The 23,881-nt window shown below is 31.5% G+C and overlaps 1 protein-coding gene across 3 annotated transcripts; it reads left to right on the plus strand.

Annotated features, from left to right (window-relative positions):
* Window positions 1-1,634: 1,634 nt before the first annotated feature.
* Window positions 1,635-10,603, plus strand: LOC106367004 (G-type lectin S-receptor-like serine/threonine-protein kinase At1g11330). 3 transcript variants are annotated; one of them, XM_048766340.1, is made up of 7 exons: window positions 1,635-3,034; window positions 3,118-3,210; window positions 3,296-3,486; window positions 9,761-9,971; window positions 10,045-10,282; window positions 10,363-10,507; window positions 10,583-10,603. In XM_048766340.1, the coding sequence occupies exons 1-7, from the start codon at window positions 1,777-1,779 to the stop codon at window positions 10,586-10,588; spliced, it is 2,142 nt and encodes a 713-aa protein (XP_048622297.1). In that variant the 5' UTR covers window positions 1,635-1,776; the 3' UTR covers window positions 10,589-10,603. The 3 variants fall into 3 exon arrangements, with proteins under 3 accessions (XP_048622297.1, XP_013662139.2, XP_013662138.2); XM_013806685.2 differs by lacking the exons at window positions 9,761-9,971; window positions 10,045-10,282; window positions 10,363-10,507; window positions 10,583-10,603 and adding exons at window positions 3,557-3,767; window positions 3,841-4,078; window positions 4,159-4,303; window positions 4,383-4,882 and having other exon boundaries at window positions 1,643-3,034; window positions 3,302-3,486; XM_013806684.2 differs by lacking the exons at window positions 9,761-9,971; window positions 10,045-10,282; window positions 10,363-10,507; window positions 10,583-10,603 and adding exons at window positions 3,557-3,767; window positions 3,841-4,078; window positions 4,159-4,303; window positions 4,383-4,882 and having other exon boundaries at window positions 1,645-3,034.
* The last annotated feature ends 13,278 nt before the right edge of the window (window positions 10,604-23,881 follow it).

Genomic DNA, 23,881 nt, shown 5'->3' on the forward strand with positions numbered 1-23,881 from the left:
GATACTAGCACTAATGTCGAGAGGTGAAGTTGATGTCCTGGGAGCAATGTTGATGATGGGCAACGCTGACGAGGAGAGTTTGGATGGAGTGAGACCTGGGTTGCTTTCTAGGTTCGTGTTTGAAACAAAGCTTAGGGAGAGGGATAAGCTTGTGGCTGAGCTCGTTGCTGGTGTTTCAGGGAACCAGCTGTCTTTGGCTAAAGTCTTTTACAAGGCAGAGATTAGTGATTGGCTCTTGTGTCTTCTTACCAGGTAATCTATCTACCCACCAATTGTTGTTTGTTGCAGATTTTGGTTTGTGTAAATGATTAAAACTACCTTTTGTCTTGCAGGGAATGAATCTTACTGAAGTTTCTGAACTTGGACCACCGCTTTTGAACCAACATAACGGTAGTGCCATAGGATTAACATCCAGAAAGTCAGATATGACAGCTTCACTGGCTCAGTCCATCACAAGCCTTGAAGGTGAAAAAGGTTTGAACGCAACACACCGTTGTTTCAGAACTTTCTGGCAAGTGACCTGCAACATTCTTAGGGGTGTAAAACTATCTCTACTGGGCTGTCATCAGATTTTATCACCACCGTCCAACAGCCTCCGTTATTCTGCTGGAGCCATTACAGTCCCAGTAAGTTTCCTAAGGCGGGGTTTTGATATGGAGCCTCTGGAGATGAGCAGAGACATGAATCATGTGTCTGAAGTCAGACGCTCTAATGATGGGGGGGGGGGGGGGGGGGGATGGGTTGAAATTCAAAACTCAAGAGGGAAGCAAGTGAAATGGTCAGTTTCTATTACAGACAAACCAGAGGATGAAGTGGGCTGGGGCATGAGCATTGGTTCAAGAAATCATGATCGGTTTCAAGTGGAATCGTATCTCAAATTCAACATAGGCCATGGGTGTAGCTTAAGTCCAGGTCTTGTCTATCTCACAAACAGTAGAGAAAGAACTGTAGGTCTCATGCTTCAGTCTCATTGGTCTCTGTAATAATCTTAATGTTAATCTTTCCATGTTCATTTGTATTTACCACTGATTGTAATTTTTTTAGAGAGAAAAAAATGTAGCTGCCATATTGGAATAGTTAGCAAATGGCCTGTACCAAAGGACAAAGAAAAACCAAGTTGTATCATTAATATCCAAAGTTATTATCACCGCGGATGGTAGGTGGATCTTAAACCACTCAAATAACTTCAAAAAATCTGAAGACTTACTTCTTCTGTCTTAGTCAATGCCCTCTCTCTTAGGACTCAAGTGTCATTCTAAGAGCATGATTAACCCGAGATTCTAAGGACGAGTTTCTTAGCGAAAGTTAAGAAACTGTTTCTTATTTAAGAACCGGTTTTTAATTTTTTAAGTTAAAAGTTAAGAAACAGTTTCTTAATTTTCGTTAAGAATCTCACTCTAAGAACCCGGGTTAATCATGGTCTTAGAGCAACAATATTGCATGTCCTTGCTGGTGTCCTTAGGGGAAGGGAGACCACGATTTGGCAAAACCAAGAAGGGACAAGGGAGAGAAGTCGTTAAATAGGGAATGTCCTTGCTGCGTCCTCTGTTTGCGGTCGTGGGGCCCGCGATTGGTTGATTTTTTTTTTTAAAAAAAAAAACCATAAAACGAAAAAAAAAAAGGAAAAAGAGATTGTAAGGACTTATGTCCGATAATGTTGCTCTTAGTCTTCTTGTGGTGACAAAGACGACTACTACTTTATCATCTTCCTTAAGAGAAATATATCTTCTAAAAAGAGAGGCAAACAAAAAGTAACAAAACTGGAATCAAATAGTTATGGTGGTTCTTGTGAACACGCGTTGTCGCTTTGCTCTTCTTCTACTTGCAGCATTCTCTTGCTTCTCCTTGAAGCTCTGTTCCGGTGGCGAAGACACAATCACTTTCTCGGCTCCAGTCAAAGACTCAGAGACACTTCTCAGCAAAAATGGTGTTTTCAGGTTTGGTTTCTTCACTCCTGTGAACTCCACTGCTGGGTTACGCTATGTTGGGATTTGGTACGACAAGAGTCCAGCTCAAACCGTGGTTTGGGTTGCTAATAAAGACGCTCCGGTTAACGACATTTCCGGTGTTGTTTCCATCTCTGAAGATGGAAATCTTGTGGTTAAGGATGGTAGAAACCGCCTTCTATGGTCTACAAACATCACATCAACAATGGCTCCAAATGCTACTTTGGTTCAGCTAATGAATACTGGGAATCTTAGGCTACAAGATAGCAGAAGCAACGGTGAGATTCTCTGGGAGAGTTTCAAGCATCCTCACAACTCTCTCTTGCCAGGAATGACTCTTGGGACCAAGAATGAGAATCTGAAGCTTACTTCTTGGAGAAGCTATGTTGATCCTTCAACAGGGAACTACACAGCTGGTCTTTCTCCTTTCGCGTATCCCGAGCTTCTTATATGGAAGAACAATGCTCCAATCTGGCGTAGCGGACCGTGGAACGGTCAGGTTTTCATCGGTTTACCGGATGTGGATGGGTTTAGCCTTAGCAATGATTATCAAGGAACAGCTTCTTTGTCTTATGGTAATGACTCTTTCATGTTTCACTTGGATCCTGATGGAGTCTTGTATCAGAGAGAGTACTCTCGTGCTTCTACGAGAGGTTTGAACACTGCAACTTGTGATGCATACGGTAAATGTGGTCCATTTGCGAGCTGCAGTTCTCGTGAACTTCCACCTTGTAACTGCGTTAAAGGGTTTGCGCCGAGGAATCAAGCAGAGTGGGACGATGGGAACTGGAGTAATGGATGTGTGAGGATAGTTTCCTTTCGTTGCAAGAAGGAGAACAATGTAAGTAGTAACAGAGGAAAAGGAGATGGGTTCTTGAGACTGCAGAAGATGAAAGTACCAGTCTCCGCGGAACGGTCACTGGCTAATGAGAAGGATTGTGCTACACAATGTTTAGAGAACTGTTCTTGCACAGCTTATGCTTATGTTCAAGGAATAGGATGCATGGTTTGGAGTGGTAGCTTAGTTGATATGCAATCCTTTTTGCCAAGTGGCATTGATCTTTATATTAGGATTGCACATTCTGAAAGTGAGTTTAAAAAATCTCTTGTAGTCTAACTTGTTTTCTCATTTGACTACATTGACTTATGTTTTTCTCACCTAATCTTGTAGAAAGACATAACTATGTAGCAATTGTGATATGCGTTGCGTTTGTTGCTGCTGCCTTTCTTCTTTTAGCATGCCAAAAATTCAAAAAGCGTTCAGGTTAGAGTTTTTGTTTAGCTCATTTATAATAGTTTTCTTGAAATCATAATTGGTTTTGAATCATTTGCTTATTTGCCTTTGGCAGCACCAGAGAGCCGTAGAAGGCCAGAGCTAATGTTTAACAGAATGGAACCAGCTACAAGTGAAAATGAGTCTCCTTACACGTTCAAGCCTAATGAGTTTCCACTTTTTGAGTTTCAAGTGTTGGCTAAAGCAACGGATCACTTCTCTCACAGAAACAAGCTGGGGCAAGGAGGGTTTGGTCCAGTTTACAAGGTAAAACATTAAATAAGAATCTTTCTGACAATAGATATGTGTAATATTTTTTTTAATTTTTTTCTCTTAGGGGAAGTTACCAGAAGGGCAAGAGATTGCAGTAAAGAGGCTCTCACGTGCATCTGGACAAGGGCTAGAGGAACTTATGAATGAGGTTGTTGTGATTTCGAAGCTGCAGCATAGAAATTTAGTAAGAGTACTTGGCTGTTGCATTGAAGGTGAAGAAAGGCTGTTGGTCTATGAATACATGCCTAACAAAAGCTTGGATGCATATCTGTTTGGTAAGCTTTTCACCTATGTTTTGTCAACTATGTTTTTCAACTCTGTTTTTACTATTTAGTAATGCTTTCTCAGACCCAACTAAGCAAAAGATTCTTGATTGGAAGACACGGTTCAACATCATGGAAGGAATTTCCAGAGGTCTTTTGTACCTTCACAGAGATTCAAGACTTAGGATCATACACAGAGATCTAAAAGCCAGCAACATTTTGTTAGATGACAATCTGAATCCAAAGATATCTGATTTTGGACTTGCAAGAGTTTTCGAAGCGAATGAAGATGCAGCAGAAACAAGAAGAGTTGTTGGGACATAGTAAGTATATATCTATTCCCTACAAAGTACACAAACAAAACATTTTGAAACCAATATGAATGAAAGTTTTGTTATTGCAGCGGCTATATGTCACCGGAATATGCAATGGAAGGTTACTTTTCAGAAAAATCAGACGTTTTCAGCTTGGGGGTTATCTTTCTAGAGATCATAAGTGGGAGAAGAAACTCTCACAAGGAAGAAAACAATCTCAACCTTTTAGCTTATGTTAGTGTGTACTAATTAATATTCAGTGTTTAGTAACTTTGCTAGCTTTGAAACTTACCTTAACATTTGTGTTTTACAGGCGTGGAACCTGTGGAATGATGGGGAGGCTGCTTCTCTGGCGAATCCAATAGTCTTTGATGAGTGTTTTGAGAAAGAAATAGCCAAATGTGTTCAGATTGGTTTGTTATGTGTGCAACAACTTGCAAACGATAGACCGAATGTTTCAAACGTGATATGGATGCTAACTACCGAGAATGCACACCTCCCTGAGGCAAAGCAGCCTGCGTTTATAGCAAGAAGAGAAGTTTCTGTGGCTGGATCTTCTGACCGGAGTAGTCAAATGGTCACTATCAATGATGCGAGTCTCACTGCTATAACAGGACGTTAACCTCACAAAACCCAATCTGTGTGTTTATATTATGTTTTGAGAATCTCCATGTTTACAACCTTTATTATTCTGCTTATGTTTAGTGATTAGGATTAAGATTAGGAGATGTATTTTTAAGAATTTATGTCAGGTTCACTGACAACATATTTTGTATTATTATTACCAGAGTTAAAACAACTTGTGTGAAACAATAGATTCTAGTACTGAAACTGGAACAGAAGAAAACTATAGAAGCCAAGGCATCTTTACTTGTGAAACTACTTCAAGATATCTAAATAACTGTGGAGACATTTGGTGATGATCTTCTAAGCCTGTTCGACACTGCAGGTGAGAATGTTTAAATGGGTATATATGTACAGCGAATTCAACCGCAGAAAAAGACGTTACACATAGGAATAAATCAGACCGACTTTAAGGGCACACATTATTATTTGTGTTTGTGTTTTATGTGTTAAGGACTTAAGGGTTACCTTCACAATGATAAAGATTAAGCGTGGTGCATGTCAAAGATTGTGGGCCTAAAGGAGATAGATTAGATTTGAAAGATATGAACTACCAAATAGAAGATGAGCCTCGTCTGAAATTTTAACTTTGTGCATTAGCCCAAAACAAAGTTAAAACACTGAAATAATTGGTTTTTGTGTAAATGTGTTTACCGGCTACCAAGTAATTATTTGTCTTTTGTCTTTTGTTCAGGATGATGTCGAGTGCCGGTCAGCAGTAAATTTGGGCTGGATGCAAATTATAATTATGGGCCTGTATATTAAAAATAAAACACATAAAATAATAATTACTTAGTGAATCGAACCACTTACCTTTCATAAAAGAATTCTAATGACTAACCAACTAAGCTACTAAAGCATTGACTCAAATCACGGCCGGAAAATTACATATCTTTAAACTGGGCTGGAAGCACATGCTTCTACTCAGGACCGGTACTGAGTCGCTTTTAGAACAGAGAACTCTGTTTTATTATAATAGATAGATAGATTTCTCTGTTATTATCAATTCCTTTAGTTTACTAACATCTTATTTTTACTTTCCTTAGAAAACACTCGAGAATCACTAAAATGATACTGGACATACTACTAATCTCACTATTCTTCGTGATTATAACTTGCGGAGTTGGCTTCATTGTTGACAATCCATCATTACATGTATCCATGTAGGCCAATGTAAATCCGACTTCAATGTTTAAGCTGTCGTAGTCCTTCGTTGCCAAAACTTTGAGAGCACGATCATTATGAAAAAGAGAATCGTCGTACAATTCCTCGAATAACTGAACTGCCTTCAAATCCGCACCCGTTGTGTTGCCTTCGAACATTTTTATTTGCTTCAGCGTATCTGAAGTGTTTCGAGACTGATAATTGATCAAAAAATTGGCCAGACCAGAAAAATCTAATTTTGTAATTTCAAGAGTTGGCTTTAGAATCTCAAAACAAAGTGAATGATTGATATTTTCTTTGTTACAGATGGATTCGATATCTCTTTTTGTAACCATCATATTAAATCTTGCATATGATGAGACAACAAGAAGAAATAAAACCATAAGAGCCAACAAAAAGTGTTTTTTGATGTATGCAGCCATTGTGTTTCAAAAAAAAAAAAAAAAAAAAAAAAAAAAAGATGTATGCAGCCATATTTTGTTCTGAATATTTGAAAAGATATGAGATTTATATTTGCTGAACTATATATATATAGACTTAATATGGTAGAAGTATATTTTTATTTTAAATTTGCAGTGTGTGCTAGCAGATTATATACCATACTAGGGGGGTGTCCGCGCTTCGCGCGGAATATTGTTTTATTATTGCTAAGAACATGATTTTTTTTTTTGGATAATGTAATTATGTTATCGTTTTTATTTGTTAAGATCATTATTTGATGTTTTTAGTTTGTTATGTAGTAGGTGATAAGTTAATATATTTTGCGTTTGTTTTTTTTTGAATAATGTGTTGTTGTGTATATAGTACTTGTTAGTAGTTAAATGAGCCTTTAACGTAAACTAATATTGAATTTCAATAACTTTGCATATACGCATTTGTTGATTCTAAGATTAACGGTTTCATCGTCAAAATTGTATTATATTTTTTTCATACTTTTGAAAATTATAATTTTTAAGATGTTTTTTGCCCTCTCCCCATATTTTAAACTTGAGCCATCACCGTCTATGTATTTCGTTACAAATCTGGTGTGCGGTGCTTCTCATCATCACCGGAAAAAGACTCACATTTTTCTTTTGTTCTTCTTATCTTCTTCACCTATGAGATTATATGGTATTTGTTGCAGAACGGGTTTATGAGTTTTCAGTTGTTCGGTTGCTTCCCACGGCATTGTAGGCTGTTCCAGTCAATATTGATTGCTCCTCTTCTTCCTTAGATTTCAGCTGATGTTAGGAACTGCATCTCCTTGGTTGGGTCAGAGTTTATTCGTCTTTGATTTTGTATTCCTCGTCGTTGGCTTACCGTCAATAGTCTCTGCTCGTTTTGGTTTTCAAGATCCAGTTTTTGGTGTTCTGACTTCTATGCTCTCTTTCATATATAGCTCGAGGACGGCTCCATAGTTTTCTGATTTCGCTCCGTCTCCCTTTCCCTCTCTATTCTTGCATCTCTTCTTTCATCGCATCTCTGGTGGCTCTCCCTTTCACCATGTTTGCCAGTCGAGATTTGGATAATGTTTTCGTTCGTGTATGCTATGTGGGCTTGGAAGGTTATTTCTGGTCTCAAGTTTAGTCTCTGATTTTTTGGTGGTTGTCTTCCATTCTCCCTCTCTCAAGTTGCTTCTTTTCTTTCCATGTTTTCCTTGGTATAGGTGTGCGGAGTTAGTCTTTTGGAGCTTTGGTCCCTTCTATCCAGAGTTTTGTGGTTTTTCAGTTGCATGTCGTATTGTATGTTCTTTTTTAGTCTATGAGGTGTTTTTTTCTTTTTAGCTACTGGTTGTGATTCCGGTGTTTTAGGCATATATTTTCCTGCTTTTTGGTGGCTTTGGCCTTTCGATTATTATTCTTTCTTTGGCCCACTTTTTTAGTGTATGTGTTGGTTGTCTAGTTTCTTATTCTTAATTTGATTATCTTATGATACTAATATTGAAATAAATATAATTTGTAAATGAAATAATAAAAATTAATAAAAATAATAAAATGATGAAAAGTCTTGCTATTTTTAGGTGTGAATAAATTAAATATTTAAAATATATTTATATTATTTTATTTATTTCTTGAATTTTAGAGACCAATAAGTGTGAGAATGATTAGATAATACACAATTAGAAATTGATGGAGAAAATTGTAATTATTTAAAATAAAAAGAATTTAAATACAAAAAAAAAATATGAGGACACATGTCAACAAACCCCCCTTCCACATGTCATAAGAAGGGAAAAAGCCAACTTTATATATAAAGATTAATGTTAGTTGAATTAAAAGCAAACGGTCAAATTCTTCAGTACTTTCATTTTGTGGTAGATTATATACCATAATAAAAGATAGCATTAACAAAGTTGGAAGATATCTTACAAAAATTCTCAGTTTAGAGCATCTCCTAAAAGCCTTTATTTTAGAGTTTACAAAAATCTATATTTGAAATTTTAATGTGTTCTTCTCCAAAAACAAAACTTCAAATCTGACTTCAAAAAAAATATTTATAATTTATGCTAAAGTTCTTATATTTATCATAATTAATATAAATCCATAAAAAAATTATAAATAACTAGGACATATGTGATGACAAAAAAAACAAAAAAAAACTAGCACATATGTAAAAACATAACAAATAATATTAATTAATAAAATTTTACACTAAAATATAAAATTATAAATAGAAATACATAATTAAATATTAAACTAGAAGCAAAATACCACATTATTCAATAAAATTATTTATGTAATGTTCCATCTTCGGTTGTACAAAATTTGTTTGGACAATATTTTAGAGGTTTTGTAGAAAATTTACTAGACTATTAGTGTTGTTGTAATATTTAATTTTTTGTAATAATTATTTCTTCTTTTAAAAAAAAAATTATTAACTTTCTTTTGTGATATTTTTGCTGTCTAATTCTAATTTTAAAATAATATAAATCTTATTTTATTTTTTATTTTATTTTATGTGTAAAATTTGAGTTTATAAAAATAAATTTGAAAAATTTATGATATATAAAGTTTTAAAGATTAAAACGATAAATGAGAAGATACTTAAAAATCATAAATGTAATGTGTAACTAGTTATAAAGACCAAAATGCAAATAAAAAAATGAAATTTCAAATTTAGAGTTTTGAGTAGTGATCCTTAAAACTCTAAATTTGAATTTTTTTCTAGTTCTTTTTTTTGAGCAAAAAACTCTATATTTGAAGTTATAGAGTTTCTTTTGGAGATTCTCTTAGGTAGCACAATCTTATATCTTTAACACTAAATAAAAAATATATCTAAGTTTACCAAAAAACTATTTAGGGTCTAATTGATTTTCGCTATCATCCGTATCCGTAGACGCAGCTTTTGTGGATGGTAGCGGTTGTTGGCGTTTACAACAATCACAAAATGTTATACTTCAAACTGTGCCAAATTTTTTAAAATTAAAAATTTATTCCGGCTAGCATTTGTGTGGTTGCTAATACATAAATAAACATAAAAATATTTTCTAAATCTTGTAGAAACACATAGCCATCTAGCATTGTGATAGGCGTTGCGTTTGTTGCTGCAGCCTTTCTTCTTTTAGCATGCTAAAAATTCAAAAAACGTTCAGGTTAGAGTTTTGTTTTACTCATTTATAATAAAAAATTTTGAGTCATAATTGGTTTTGATTCATTTGCTTATATGCCTTGGCAGCACCAGAGAGCCGTAGAAGGCCAGAGCTAATGTTAAACAGAATGGAACCAGTTACAACTAAAAACGAGTCTCCTTACACGTTCAAGCCTAATGAGTTTCCACTTTTTGAGTTTCTAGTGTTGGCTAAAGCAACGGATCATTTTTTTCTCACAGAAACAAGCTGGGACAAGGCGGGCTTGGTCCTGTTTGCAAGGTAAAACATTAAACAAGAATCTTTCTGACAATAGATATGTGTAATATTTCTCTTAGGGGAAGTTACCAGAAGGGCAAGAGATTGCAGTAAAGAGGCTCTCAAGGGCATCTAGACAAGGGCTAGAGGAACTTATGAACGAGGTGGTTGTGTTTTCGAAGTTGCAGCATCGAAATTTAGTAAGAGTACTTGGCTGTTGCATTGAAGGTGAAGAAAGGTTGTTAGTCTATGAATACATGCCTAACAAAAGCTTGGATGCATATCTGTTTGGTAAGCTTTTCACTTATGTTTTGTCAACTATGTTTTTCAACTTTGTTTTTACTATTTAGTAAGATTTTCTCAGACCCATCTAAGCAAAAGATTCTTGATTGGAAGACTCGGTTCAACATCATGGAAGGAATTTCCAGAGGTCTTTTGTACCTTCACAGAGATTCAAGTCCTAAGATCATACACAGAGATCTAAAAGCTAGCAACATTTTGTTAGATGACAATCTAAATCCAAAGATTTCTGATTTTGGACTTGCAAGAGTTTTTGAAGCGAATGAAGATGCAGCAGAAACAAGAAGAGTTGTTGGAACATAGTAAGTATATATCCATTCCCTACAAAGTACACAAACAAGACATTTTGAAACCAATATGAATGAAAGTTTTGTTATTGCAGCGGCTATATGTCACCTGGGTATGCAATGGAAGGTTACTTTTCTGAAAAATCAGACGTTTTCAGCTTAGGGGTTATCTTTCAAGAGATCATAAGTGGGAGAAGAAACTCTTACAAGGAAGAAAATATTCTCAATCTTTTACCTTATGTAAGTATGTATTAATATTCAGTGTTTAGTAACTTTACTAGCTTTGAAACTTACCTTTACATTTGTGTTTTACAGGCGTAGAACTTGTGGAATGATGGGGAGGCTGCTTCTCTAGTGAATCCAACATTCTTTGATGAGTGTTTTGAGAAAGAAATAGCCAAATGTGTTCAAATTGGTTTGTTATGTGTGCAAGAACTTCCAAACGATAGACCGAATGTTTCAAATGTGATTTGGATGCTAACGACCGAGAATGCAAACCTCCCCGAGGCGAAGCAGCCTGCGTTTATAGCGAGAAGGTAAGTTTCTGTGGCTGGGTCTTCTGACAGGATGATGTAGCTGAAGCTACGATAAATACAAAGATTCTTATTTAGTCTTAGATTACCTAAGAATCGTTGTCTTCTTGATTCGTCGAGAACTTTCAAGTTCTAACCGTAACAAGGACATAAAGGGTTTCAAACCTCTCTTTTATAAATCAATCAATAATCTGAATACAAAATCAAGCATGAGCGGCTATATATAAGAAAACCATAAAAACCCTAAACATCAGAGATAATTATCTTAATAATAAATAAAACACTAAATAATAAAACTTTGTTGTTATGCCTATGTTTATTGGCTAGGTTATTGATTAAAAGATGTTATTTCAAAGAAGTTATGTTAGGTTCACTTATATGTACAAGTTCATTGAAACATTGAAATATTTTTCAATTGGGTTTTCGAAGACACAAACAATGACATTGAATCCATTCATCTCTGAACTTCCACACAGTTCAAAACAACACCCAGAAAAAAAAACATGATTAAAATAGTATTCTTCTTTTATTAGAAAACACTCTAGGATCACTAAAATAATACTAGACATATATATTTTTGATGACAAAACTTTTCGTGATCAAAAACTTGAGGTATTGGCTTCATGGTTGATAATTCATCACTACACATAACAATGTTTTCGAATGTATCTATACGTTTAAAGTTTAAGCCGTTGTAGTCTTTGGCTGCCAAATCTTTGAGAGCAAGATCATTATGATAAAGAGCAGCATTGATTTACAAGCATTTGGGTTGCAGTTTATCTTCTTCTTTAGGAATCGTATTCTTGAGAAAATATGATAACAATAATTTATTCTTCTTACTCTTAGTGCTGATTGTAGATTCGAGAAATGAAAATTACAGGTTCATTCATGTAAGAACTAGAATAAGAATATGAGACACAAAATATTCATTTCAATAAATAATTCTTGGGTTTATAGCAAAAAAAAGTATATATATATATAATAATGTTACCATTTTGCATTATTTATTAGATATATTGCAAAATGTAAAAAATGTACAGAAAATGTACCATGTGTGAGCCCACAAGACAAGAGGTTTTGGCATGAATCTTGGTTTTTGTCTCCATAGCAAGTCTTGACTATGAAAGAGAGGAACATGTAATCATCGAGATAAATCATATATACTTGGAGGCTGATGGAAGATCCGAAAAATAGATGGCTACGAGAAACAAGAAGACAAAGGAAAAAAAAACTGAGACATTTCTATGATTCGTCATTGTAAGAGGAGAATATGGTTTCAGTTTCTTTTGGGATAAGGTGGTCCTTTTAAAGAGTCAATCATGACTTAATTAGATTGTTATTTGGAGTGTATTTATTATAATTACTTCGGAGATTTATTTTTTGGTGTGTGTTAATTATCACTAGCTTATTAGTAATGAAGGTGTGGGTGTATTTGCCGCTCAATAACTTTTTAGTATGTACTTTCTAAAATTTGTTAGGCAAATTTGGATTGTCGAAAAAAGTTAAATGCAAAATTCATTTACTATCCCCGTTAACTTCATTGTTCGATTATGAATTGTTTTCACATCTAATTAGCGATATCTAGCTATACATTTGTATAACGGTAACATGTAATGCAAGTTAAGAGATATATTTTAGCATTTGAAAAAGTGTTGGTCGAAATAATGTAGTGCAATGTTTAACTAAATAACAAGTTACAAATGTGAGGTGCATGATCCAGCCGCCATATATTTACTGATTTAGTGTATTTGAGTTATTATCTTTATCGTATTTTGATTTTTCACTATTTTTTACTATTTTTTTAATATTTTTTTCTTAATTTTTCCTAGAGTCGGTATTGTTTAGAATCAAAATAAAAGTGCTATTTTGGTCATTTTATTTTTTGAAAGCTATTTTTGTGACCAAAACTTAAAAATGAATATTTGAGAGAACTGCTTATATTTTTATGTAACCAAACCAAATTGTTTAAAAATTTGTATTTTCTTAATCATTATGCAAAAACCTTAAATGCCAAGGTTTTTTTTATTATGTGTGTAAAATAAAATTTTATCAAGTTTGAAATTTTCACACATTTGGCATTCAAAATAACTATAACTTATTAGTAAATAAAAATAAATTGGAGGATAAATTTTATAAAAAAAAGATACCAACTCAGTTAAACATTAAGAAAAAAATAAGTAAAAATAAATTAAATATTTGACAAATATAACATAAATACACTAACGAGTAAATACATGGTAACTGAATCATCCAGTTATCAAACCACTATTAGAGAAGAAAATATAAAAAGTCAATTTCATGGTACAAAAAAAATCTCAAAACAAAACCAAACAAAAATGTTGTTTTCTATCCACAAGTGCAACATAAGGGAGACTCGGGATCTAGCTCCAGTTAAGGGAGTGGTAAAAACATTTTTCGGACGTCTGTTGGGTCCTTATTCAACCGTCGTATTTATGAAGTCTTTCATTGACGACTTCATTGATTCATCAGATTGGGTTTCGCGAAGCGTCGTACTACGGTGAATATCAAAACAACGGCTAGGAACAGATACAATCAATAGAGTTAAATGGGAGGAATTCAAAGCAATAAAAAAAATCCGAAAAGCTGCATAATTCACAATGTAAAAACGTCTAGAAAGAAAGTAGTTGCTTAGATCTAGCGGAGTTCCCCTACAAGGAAGGACTTTGTTTACAACTAGTTTTAGGTGATTTTTAGTTAACTATGTTTGCAGTTTATCTAAATGGTAAATTTTTATATTTGTATTATTGAGAGATAATAGAAAAAAAAGTAATGATAAAGATTTGTTTATTAAATACCAAATTAATAATGTTTCTAATGAAATATGACTTTGGCTAATTTTTGGTATTACTATACAAAACTATATAGGATAAACAGTCATACTTTTGTTTTTTTATCAATATAAAACATACCATCATACCAGCCAGGTGAAAACTGTTGACAATATTTTCACTATTATTGTAATTTCTTTTATTTAATATAACGTTATTTATTCAAAATGATATTCATCAGTTTTTATTTAATTTATCATGATTTATCCAAAATGGTATATTTCATCTCTTTTGTAAATCATATGTGGTTTTTGTTTACAAAATAAATCTGTTTTATCCATACTAAACAACTATCCAAGAGACTCAGCAGTCAACAATCCATGATAAACAATTTTAGTAAAGTATTATAGAAAAACTAATCCATAACATATTACTCTTTCTGTTTCATATAATTTATCGTTTTATAGTTTGAAATTTGTTTCATTTTTAATGTTGTTTTATGTTTTCAATGCATTTCTTTTGATGAGTTTTCAATTTTACTCTTATTCTCTTAACTCATTAATTAGGATAATCAAACAAAAAAAACATGTTAATAAAATATTTTCTTGATTAAAGAAAATTAGTTACAATTTTTTTATTTGTTGCTATTTTTATGGAAAAAAATTAGTGTTATTAGTGGTATTTTTCTATAAAATATCAATTATTTATATGTTATTAATTACTAAAATAACTATAATTAGTTAATAAATATAGAATAAATTAGAAAATAAATTTGGCAATTCTCTCAAATAGTCATTTTTAAGTTTTTGTTACAAAAGTAACCCTCAAAAATAAAATGACCGAAATAGCACTTTTTATTTTGAAAATTTTAATATTTATTTTTATTTTAAAAAATTGAACTCATCCCCAAAACCCAACCCCTTAACTCTAAACCATAAATCTTAGATTAGTTAACCTTAAAAATATAAATACATATTTACCCTTCAATAAAACCCCTTTTGGTTATTTTCCTCCTTGAAAATATTTTTGTGAAAATAAACTAAAAAAGATTATCTAAAGGAATTTCTCTACAAATATTATTAAATAAAATTAATACAACCAATACAAAAAGCTATTGCAGTAGGTCCCTAATTTCAAATTACATTAATTTCAAAAAATGAAAACATTATTTATTTTACAATAAAAATATTTTTCTAAGACACCACTTATAATGAAATGGAGGGAGTATCTAATAAATACATCCTATCACCATATATTTATTGGTTTATTGTATTTGTGTTATTATATCACATATTGTTTTACATTTTTACAACTTTTTCTTACAATTTTTAAACTTTTCATAGCAATTTTTTTATTCTGGTTTTGATTTGGATTTATGAATAATTTAATTATTCGCCAAATCACCAACACTCTGGGTCGGTTCTGTTAAACCATTGTCAAAATCAAATCAGAACAGCGAAAGGAGAACATAACATAGTCCATGCAGCCCCAAAATAAGCAAACGTCATAATTGTTCAATTAAGAATTTAAGCGAGTTAAACAATATACATAGTACATGCAGCCCCAAACCTCTGTACACAAAGAATCAAGATCTTCTCCTTAATATTTAGCAAAATCATGACAAACATTATTAGATATCCCCTATATATTAATTTTAGAGCATTACAACATGTTTTTGTAGCCACGTGTCATCACTATGATGATTCTTAGAATCTTTAGAAAAATAAATTATTTCATATAAATATATATTATATTTTTTTATTAAACTATCTATCAAATTGATTAATAGTATATAAAATAATAGTAGGATATAAAAGAATATTCGTAATTTTTTACTTAAATAAAAACTATGGAATTACTTAATATGATCAACATGTATATGACAATTAATGATTGTGACTAATACAATCAACATATATATGACAATTAATGATTGTGACTAATACATATTTGATAACAATTTTTGTATTTTTTTAATTTTATATTATTTAAAAAAATTTGTCAATCACATTAAGCATAAAATAAACAAATTTAGATTTTTTCATATATGTTATATTTTTAATTTTTTAAAAAACGACTATAAATGGTAAAAATCTCATATTGAAAATTTTGTGATCAATAGTTTAACTTTTTTTTTTGTTGAAACAAGATACAAATGATCATAAATCGTATGAATATGAAGTCTTATTAATAGATATTCATATTATATATATATATATATATATTAATATCATTTAAATTATATTATGTAGTATATAAAATATATAAATATGTTAACTTCAAAAATTGTATTAAAAAAATTATTGAGATCTTAATATTTTAATTTTGAAATTTGTATTGATAAATCTCACATTAAAATTTTGTGATTATTAAATTTTTGTTACAATAAATATACAAATGTTAATAAAATTATGAGTAAGAAGTGTCAATAATTAATATTTATATTAAAATATACTATATATTTATGTCAATATCACTAAATTTTAATTATATACCATATACAGTAAATAAAATGATTGTTTTAATTTATTTACCAAAAGCATGACTGTGAATAAACAAAATATATTGGTTTTGATTTATGTGTTTACTCTAATATGTATATAGTTTTATGTATATGAATTATTTTTAAAATAAATGATTTCTAATATGTTATTTGATCTTGACAATCTCAAAAATATATTTCTTCTAGGATTGGTAAATATATTTTTAAACCGAACTAGTGAATATATACTAGACAGACATTTAAATTTCAAGCTTGCGCTTATATTCTATAACAGTTTGATACATTAAGTTTTAACACTAATCTGTGAATAGAGTTTTTCAGTGTTTTTCAAAATTTTGATTCTTAGATATGTATTTGGAGTGGAAATAGTTTTTACAAATGTCTATCATTTTAAATTGACACTAATGTAATTCACTGAATTCAGAGAAGAAATTAAAAAAGAAACAAAACTCATATCAGTGAAACATAAACGAGACCGAAAGCACAATTTTATAGAGGTAAAAAATGAAATCACTTATAAAGAGTCAATAGTAAATAAAAGAAGAGAAGAAAACCTAATCTCCTTTCGTTGTTTAACAATTGATGTTGTTTATCTAGTTTTTGTGATTTGTGTCAGCCGCAAAATTCAATTTCTTTTTGTGTATATAAAGTCTTATAAATAATTAAAATGAGTTGCAATACGTTAAATCTTCAACAACGATGATACATCTTAAGAGACCAATATTTGTATTCGTCATTTTACAATCGATAATATTGCAAAATGTTAAAATCTTTATTTAGTATAAAATCTCACTCCATGCATGCGCGCCAATTACCATCTAGTTTTTATATTAAAATGCGATGACAACATCAGACCAAGCAATATCATTATAGTAAATTAACAATATGCTTTTTCTTTTGCTAGATAACATTCCAGAATACACACAATAATGGAAGAGAGATTTGTAATGACTTTATTTCTCGTGATCAAGACTTCGAGTCTTGGCTTCATCACTACTAATTCTTCTCTGCATGTACCCATATTGGCATCTAAGCCTGTGATGTAAATGTTTACATTGAAGTATTTCTTGGCTGTCAAAGCTTTGAGAATATGATCAGTGTCATAAAGAGTATTTTCATATAATCTTACACATAAATCAATTGTCTGCAAATCCGTTGCGTTGCCTGCAGACATTTGTATTTGGTTCAACGCATCTGAAACGTTTCGGGACTGATATTTGATAAGAAATTTAGTGAGGCCATTAAAATCTAAAGTTGAAATTTTAGGGATTGATTTTAGAAGATCATAACAAAGTGAAGAATTGACATATTTTTTTGTGCATATGATGTCGATCTCATTTTTTGTAACCATCATACTAAAATTTCCATTTGATGATGACACAACAAAACGAAGTAGAACAATTGTAAGAACCAAGAAAAAGTTTTTTTTGATGTATGCAACCATTTTTTGTTTAAAGTAAATTGAGAAGTTAAGTGATATTTATATAGGTTGAAACATATTTTCACATTTAAATGTTTCTTCCTTTCATCATTTAGATAATTTATAAATTACAGATTTAGTTAGAGTAAAAAAATACAAAACAACACACTTTACTATACAATGAATTGTGAGTCTTATTCCAAATATGTGTTACATCAAGTAAGAAAAAAATTAGAAGTTATCCAAACTATAAAAAGAGAAAAAGAAGCATTGAATGCCTGGAGCAGATCTGTATGATATGTTAGCATTTACGGCTAACAAAAGATTTTGCTAATACCAAATCAAATTGTTTTATGATATGTTAGCATTTACGGCTAACAAAAGATATTGCTAATACCAAATCAAATTGTTTTATGATATGTTAGCATTTACGGCTAACAAAGAAAAAAACAAACAAAATCTGTTCACGTTTAAATGTGAAAATATATTTCAGCCTATATAAATTTAACATAACTTTCCAAGCACTTTAAACAGAAAATGGCTGCCTATTTGAAAAAAAACGTTTTCTTGGTTCTTACAATTGTTGTACTTCCTTTTGTTTTGTCATCATCATATGGAAACTTTAGTATGATGGTTACAAAAAATGAGATCAACAACATATGCACAAAAAAATATGTCAATTCTTCACTTTGTTATGAGCTCCTAAAATCAACCCCTAAGATTGCAACTTTAGATTTTTCTGGCCTCGTTAAATATCTGATCAAATATCAGTCTCATAACGTTTCAGATGCAATGAATCAAATAAAGTTGTCTGCAGGCAACGCAACGGATTTGCAGACAATTGATTTATGTGTAAGATTATATGAAAATGTTCTTTATGATACTGATCATCATATTCTCACAGCTTTGGCAGCCAAGAAATACTTCAATGTACATGTTTATATCTCCGGCTCAAATGCCAATATAGGTACATGTCGTGATGAATTAGTAGAAATGAAGCCAAGACTAGAAGTCTTGATCACGAGAAGTAATGTCATTTCAAATATATATTCCATTATTGTGTGTATTCTTAACTGTTACCTACAAGACGAAAAAACACAATGTTAATATACTATTATGATATTGTTTGGTCTGGTAACTAATAAAAGTTTGTCATGATGTCATGATGAATTTTATCTATATATGTTTAGTTCGATTCTCCTGCTCCATGCATTATTTTCGTTAAAATTGTCCCAAAACATTTTTTTTTTTTTGAAAGTTAAAGCATTCAATGTTTCTCCTTTTCTCTTTCTCTTGCTTTCATAATTTAGATAATTTATAAATTACAGATTTCGTTGGTGTAAAAAATACAAAACAACCAGGGGCGGAGCTACATTAGACCCCCATAAAATTGTAAAATTTCATTTAAATGCTAAGGAAAAAATTGATTGCCCCAGGTGAAAAATATTTATTCATTGCCCCATATATAAAGTCTTATAAATAATTAAAATGAGTTGCAATACGTTAAATCTTCAACAACGATGATATATCTTAAGAGACCAATATTTGTATTCGTCATTTTACAATCGATAATATTGCAAAATGTTAAAATCTTTATTTAGTATAAAATCTCACTCCATGCATGCGCGCCAATTACCGTCTAGTTTTTATATTAAAATGCGATGACAACATCAGACCAAGCAATATCATTATAGTAAATTAACAATATGCTTTTTCTTTTGCTAGATAACATTCCAGAATACACACAATAATGGAAGAGAGATTTGTAATGACTTTATTTCTCGTGATCAAGACTTCGAGTCTTGGCTTCATCACTACTAATTCTTCTCTGCATGTACCCATATTGGCATCTAAGCCTGTGATGTAAATGTTTACATTGAAGTATTTCTTGGCTGCCAAAGCTTTGAGAATATGATCAGTGTCATAAAGAGTATTTTCATATAATCTTACACATAAATCAATTGTCTGCAAATCCGTTGCGTTGCCTGCAGACATTTGTATTTGGTTCAACGCATCTGAAATGTTTTGGGACTGATATTTGATAAGAAATTTAGTGAGGCCATTAAAATCTAAAGTTGAAATTTTAGGGATTGATTTTAGAAGATCATAACAAAGTGAAGAATTGACATATTTTTTTGTGCATATGATGTCGATCTCATTTTTTGTAACCATCATACTAAAATTTCCATTTGATGATGACACAACAAAACGAAGTAGAACAATTGTAAGAACCAAGAAAAAGTTTTTTTTGATGTATGCAACCATTTTTTGTTTAAAGTAAATTGAGAAGTTAAGTGATATTTATATAGGTTGAAACATATTTTCACATTTAAATGTTTCTTCCTTTCATCATTTAAATAATTTATAAATTACAGATTTAGTTAGAGTAAAAAAATACAAAACAACACACTTTACTATACAATGAATTGTGAGTCTTATTCCAAATATGTGTTACATCAAGTAAGAAAAAAATTAGAAGTTATCCAAACTATAAAAAGAGAAAAAGAAGCATTGAATGCCTGGAGCAGATCTGTATGATATGTTAGCATTTACGGCTAACAAAAGATTTTGCTAATACCAAGTCAAATTGTTTTATGATATGTTAGCATTTACGGCTAACAAAAGATATTGCTAATACCAAATCAAATTGTTTTATGATATGTTAGCATTTACGGCTAACAAAGAAAAAAACAAACAAAATCTGTTCACGTTTAAATGTGAAAATATATTTCAGCCTATATAAATTTAACATAACTTTCCAAGCACTTTAAACAGAAAATGGCTGCCTATTTGAAAAAAAAATGTTTTCTTGGTTCTTACAATTGTTGTACTTCTTTTTGTTTTGTCATCATCATATGGAAACTTTAGTATGATGGTTACAAAAAATGAGATCAACAACATATGCACAAAAAAATATGTCAATTCTTCACTTTGTTATGAGCTCCTAAAATCAACCCCTAAGATTGCAACTTTAGATTTTTCTGGCCTCGTTAAATATCTGATCAAATATCAGTCTCATAACGTTTCAGATGCAATGAATCAAATAAAGTTGTCTGCAGGCAACACAACGGATTTGATTTGCAGACAATTGATTTATGTGTAAGATTATATGAAAATGTTCTTTATGATACTGATCATCATATTCTCACAGCTTTGTCAGCCAAGAAATACTTCAATGTACATGTTTATATCTCCGGCTCAAATGCCAATATAGGTACATGTCGTGATGAATTAGTAGAAATGAAGCCAAGACTAGAAGTCTTGATCACGAGAAGTAATGTCATTTCAAATATATATTCCATTATTGTGTGTATTCTTAACTGTTACCTACAAGACGAAAAAACACAATGTTAATATACTATTATGATATTGTTTGGTCTGGTAACTAATAAAAGTTTGTCATGATGTCATGATGAATTTTATCTATATATGTTTAGTTCGATTCTCCTGCTCCATGCATTATTTTCGTTAAAATTGTGCCAAAACATTTTTTTTTTTTTGAAAGTTAAAGCATTCAATGTTTCTCCTTTTCTCTTTCTCTTGCTTTCATAATTTAGATAATTTATAAATTACAGATTTCGTTGGTGTAAAAAATACAAAACAACCAGGGGCGGAGCTACATTAGACCCCCATAAAATTGTAAAATTTCATTTAAATGCTAAGGAAAAAATTGATTGCCCCAGGTGAAAAATATTTATTCCCCCCCCCCTTCCCAGCACAATCAGTTCGCAAAGTTCAATACTGTATAAAGTTTCCATTATTTCTGTTTTGTTAACATTATTATGTTGCCTTATTTAATTTGAACATTAAACCATTATTTCCATTTTTATATAATGAAAATGATTTTCTTTCTTCAAGAACAGTTTGCTTGATAGTTTTACTGAACAGAAAATTAATATATATTTATCTAATAAGTAAATATACTCAATGACAATAAAAATACAATATTTTTATTTTAGTGATTATCTGTTTATTTTATGAGTGAAAAATCTTCTTAAAAAAATTATTTATGATTTTGTTCTTTTCATCATTTTGAAGTACCATAAATTTTAAGGAAGACATTTTAAATTATAATCAATATTTTTTTATAAAAAAAATTGGTTTTATAAACTATATTCTATAATGAATTTATATAGTTGACAAAAATGAATTTATTAAATAATTAATATTTAATAATAATTTTATTCAAAATTATTATTTTTCCCTGATAAATTTTTTTTCTAGCTCCACCAGTGAAAACAACACAGATTTTGGAATGAATCTTCGCAGAAGTTCTCAGTTTAAATTGCAAATTTTCACTTGAGAAGAATATCACAAAGATAATACAAATATATTTAATGCGGCCATTTTCGTGAGTTATATGAGTTATGATTTTTTTTTTATAACATAAGGCAAAGAGAGCTTGGACACCGTACATCCAAACATAATTGTAGGAGCACGCGTCGAGCACAGTTCAGAGACAAAGGAAAAGAAAAGAAAAAAACTAGGTAGGGTAGAAAGAGGAGCGACAACAGAGCTCCCAACCCAAAGGTAACACACGGTCAGAGCACATGCTAGCATCAACACGCACTAGCTAATCTTGCCTCCGACTCCAGCTAATATTGCATATTCTCAAAGATCAAGGCATTTCGCGCTTTCCAAATCTGCCACAAGACCCAAGGAAACACTCTGTTTTGAATATAAGGAGCGCGTCTACCATTAGCGAAAATGAGGTGATAGACATTAAGGAAAACAGAGGAGCTTGAGAACCCATTGGCAAAAGGGCATAGGAAAAGAAGATGACAAATAGACTCAGAGCCCGATAGACACATTTTGCATCTGGAATCCAACTGAAGGCCTCTCGAATTCAAACGTTCTTTCACCGGCACTGCTCCTGCCATCACTCTCCACAAAAAATGTTTCAACTTCGATGGAGCTTTAACTTTCCAAATAGCTTTCCAGAGATTCTTTTCAATTGGTGGCAGACCAACAGCAACATGAAGTGGTTGTTGACGCTCTCTCAAGAGCTCTAGGAGTTTCCTACCAGACTGAGACGAGTAATAATTACCATTAGAAGTATAGCCCCATTTAAACGAATCCTTCCTATCACTGTGAGGTTTCACTTTGAGGATCAACTCGGCATCCTCATGTGTGAAAGTCTGTCTAACCAGGCTGACATTCCATCTACACGACCCTGCTACAAAGAGATCCGATATCCTCAACGTAAGGTCCACCATACTATCTTGCCTGTACATTGGTATTTTTGGGACATCATCAATGATCCATTTCTCACACCAGACATTAGTATCTCTACCATCCCCTACCTCCCGAACCAGACCTTCCTTCAACAGTTCTCTACCAAACATGAGACTACGCCACGCGAAAGATGGTCGAGACCCCATTCCACATTCCAGAAAAGAACTACGTTGGTAATACCTACTCCTAAGCACTCGCGCCACAAGAGAGTCCGGCCGCGACCAGATCCTCCAAACTTGTTTGCAGAGTAACGCTTGATTAAACTGCTCAGTATCGTGAAAACCTAAACCACCCTCCTCTTTATACCGACAATGAGTTATCATTTATGAATCGAATTATTACAATCTAAACAGGATCATTCAAAAAATTATTGAAACAGGATCATTCAAAAAAAAAATCTCATTAAGGACATTTTACTTTTGATTTTGGGCTTATTACAAATGCAACCCAAATTATTCATTAACAAAATGTTCAAATTTGAAAATCCGTTAATACCCTTTTAAGAAAAACAATTTATTATACACAAATAAAATTTTAATCTTGAATATAGCCCATAAAATCAAACGTTTTATGGTCATACTTAAGTCTACACATAAATTCATTAATAACTATATCTTTTTGAAAATCAATTATACAAAAATCAATAGGAAAACAGCTTTAACCACGCATGTTTATTATTAAAAACATAATTACTCAAAATTACAATATAACAATATACTACAATAGTAAGAGTACAGTCTATCGGGATCCTATCATTTTTTTTAGAAATTAAATTCATTTACTTGAGGCCACATGTTTGTTTCTTTTAGATTTTGTTAATTCAAATTATTTTTATAAAAAATATCTCCAACTGGTTAATATTAGGTTTTTGTGTTTTAAAAGAGTTTTATCAGATTTTTAATTAACGAGTTTTCAATGAATACAAATCGAATCATATACAGAACTACAGATCTACTAGTTCTGCCATGGATCTAGGCCAAATTGAAAATACTGTTTGAAAATATTATAATAGATTTTTTTTAAATCTTTGTTTATTAGTAAAAAATTATAAATTCATGAAAATTTTATCAAAATGGTCAACAAAAAACATATATGCGCTTTGAAAGAATGGATAGTAGTTTCTAAATTGAATAG

Source organism: Brassica napus, chromosome C8, assembly GCF_020379485.1.
Source record: "Brassica napus cultivar Da-Ae chromosome C8, Da-Ae, whole genome shotgun sequence".
NCBI lineage: Eukaryota > Viridiplantae > Streptophyta > Magnoliopsida > Brassicales > Brassicaceae > Brassica > Brassica napus.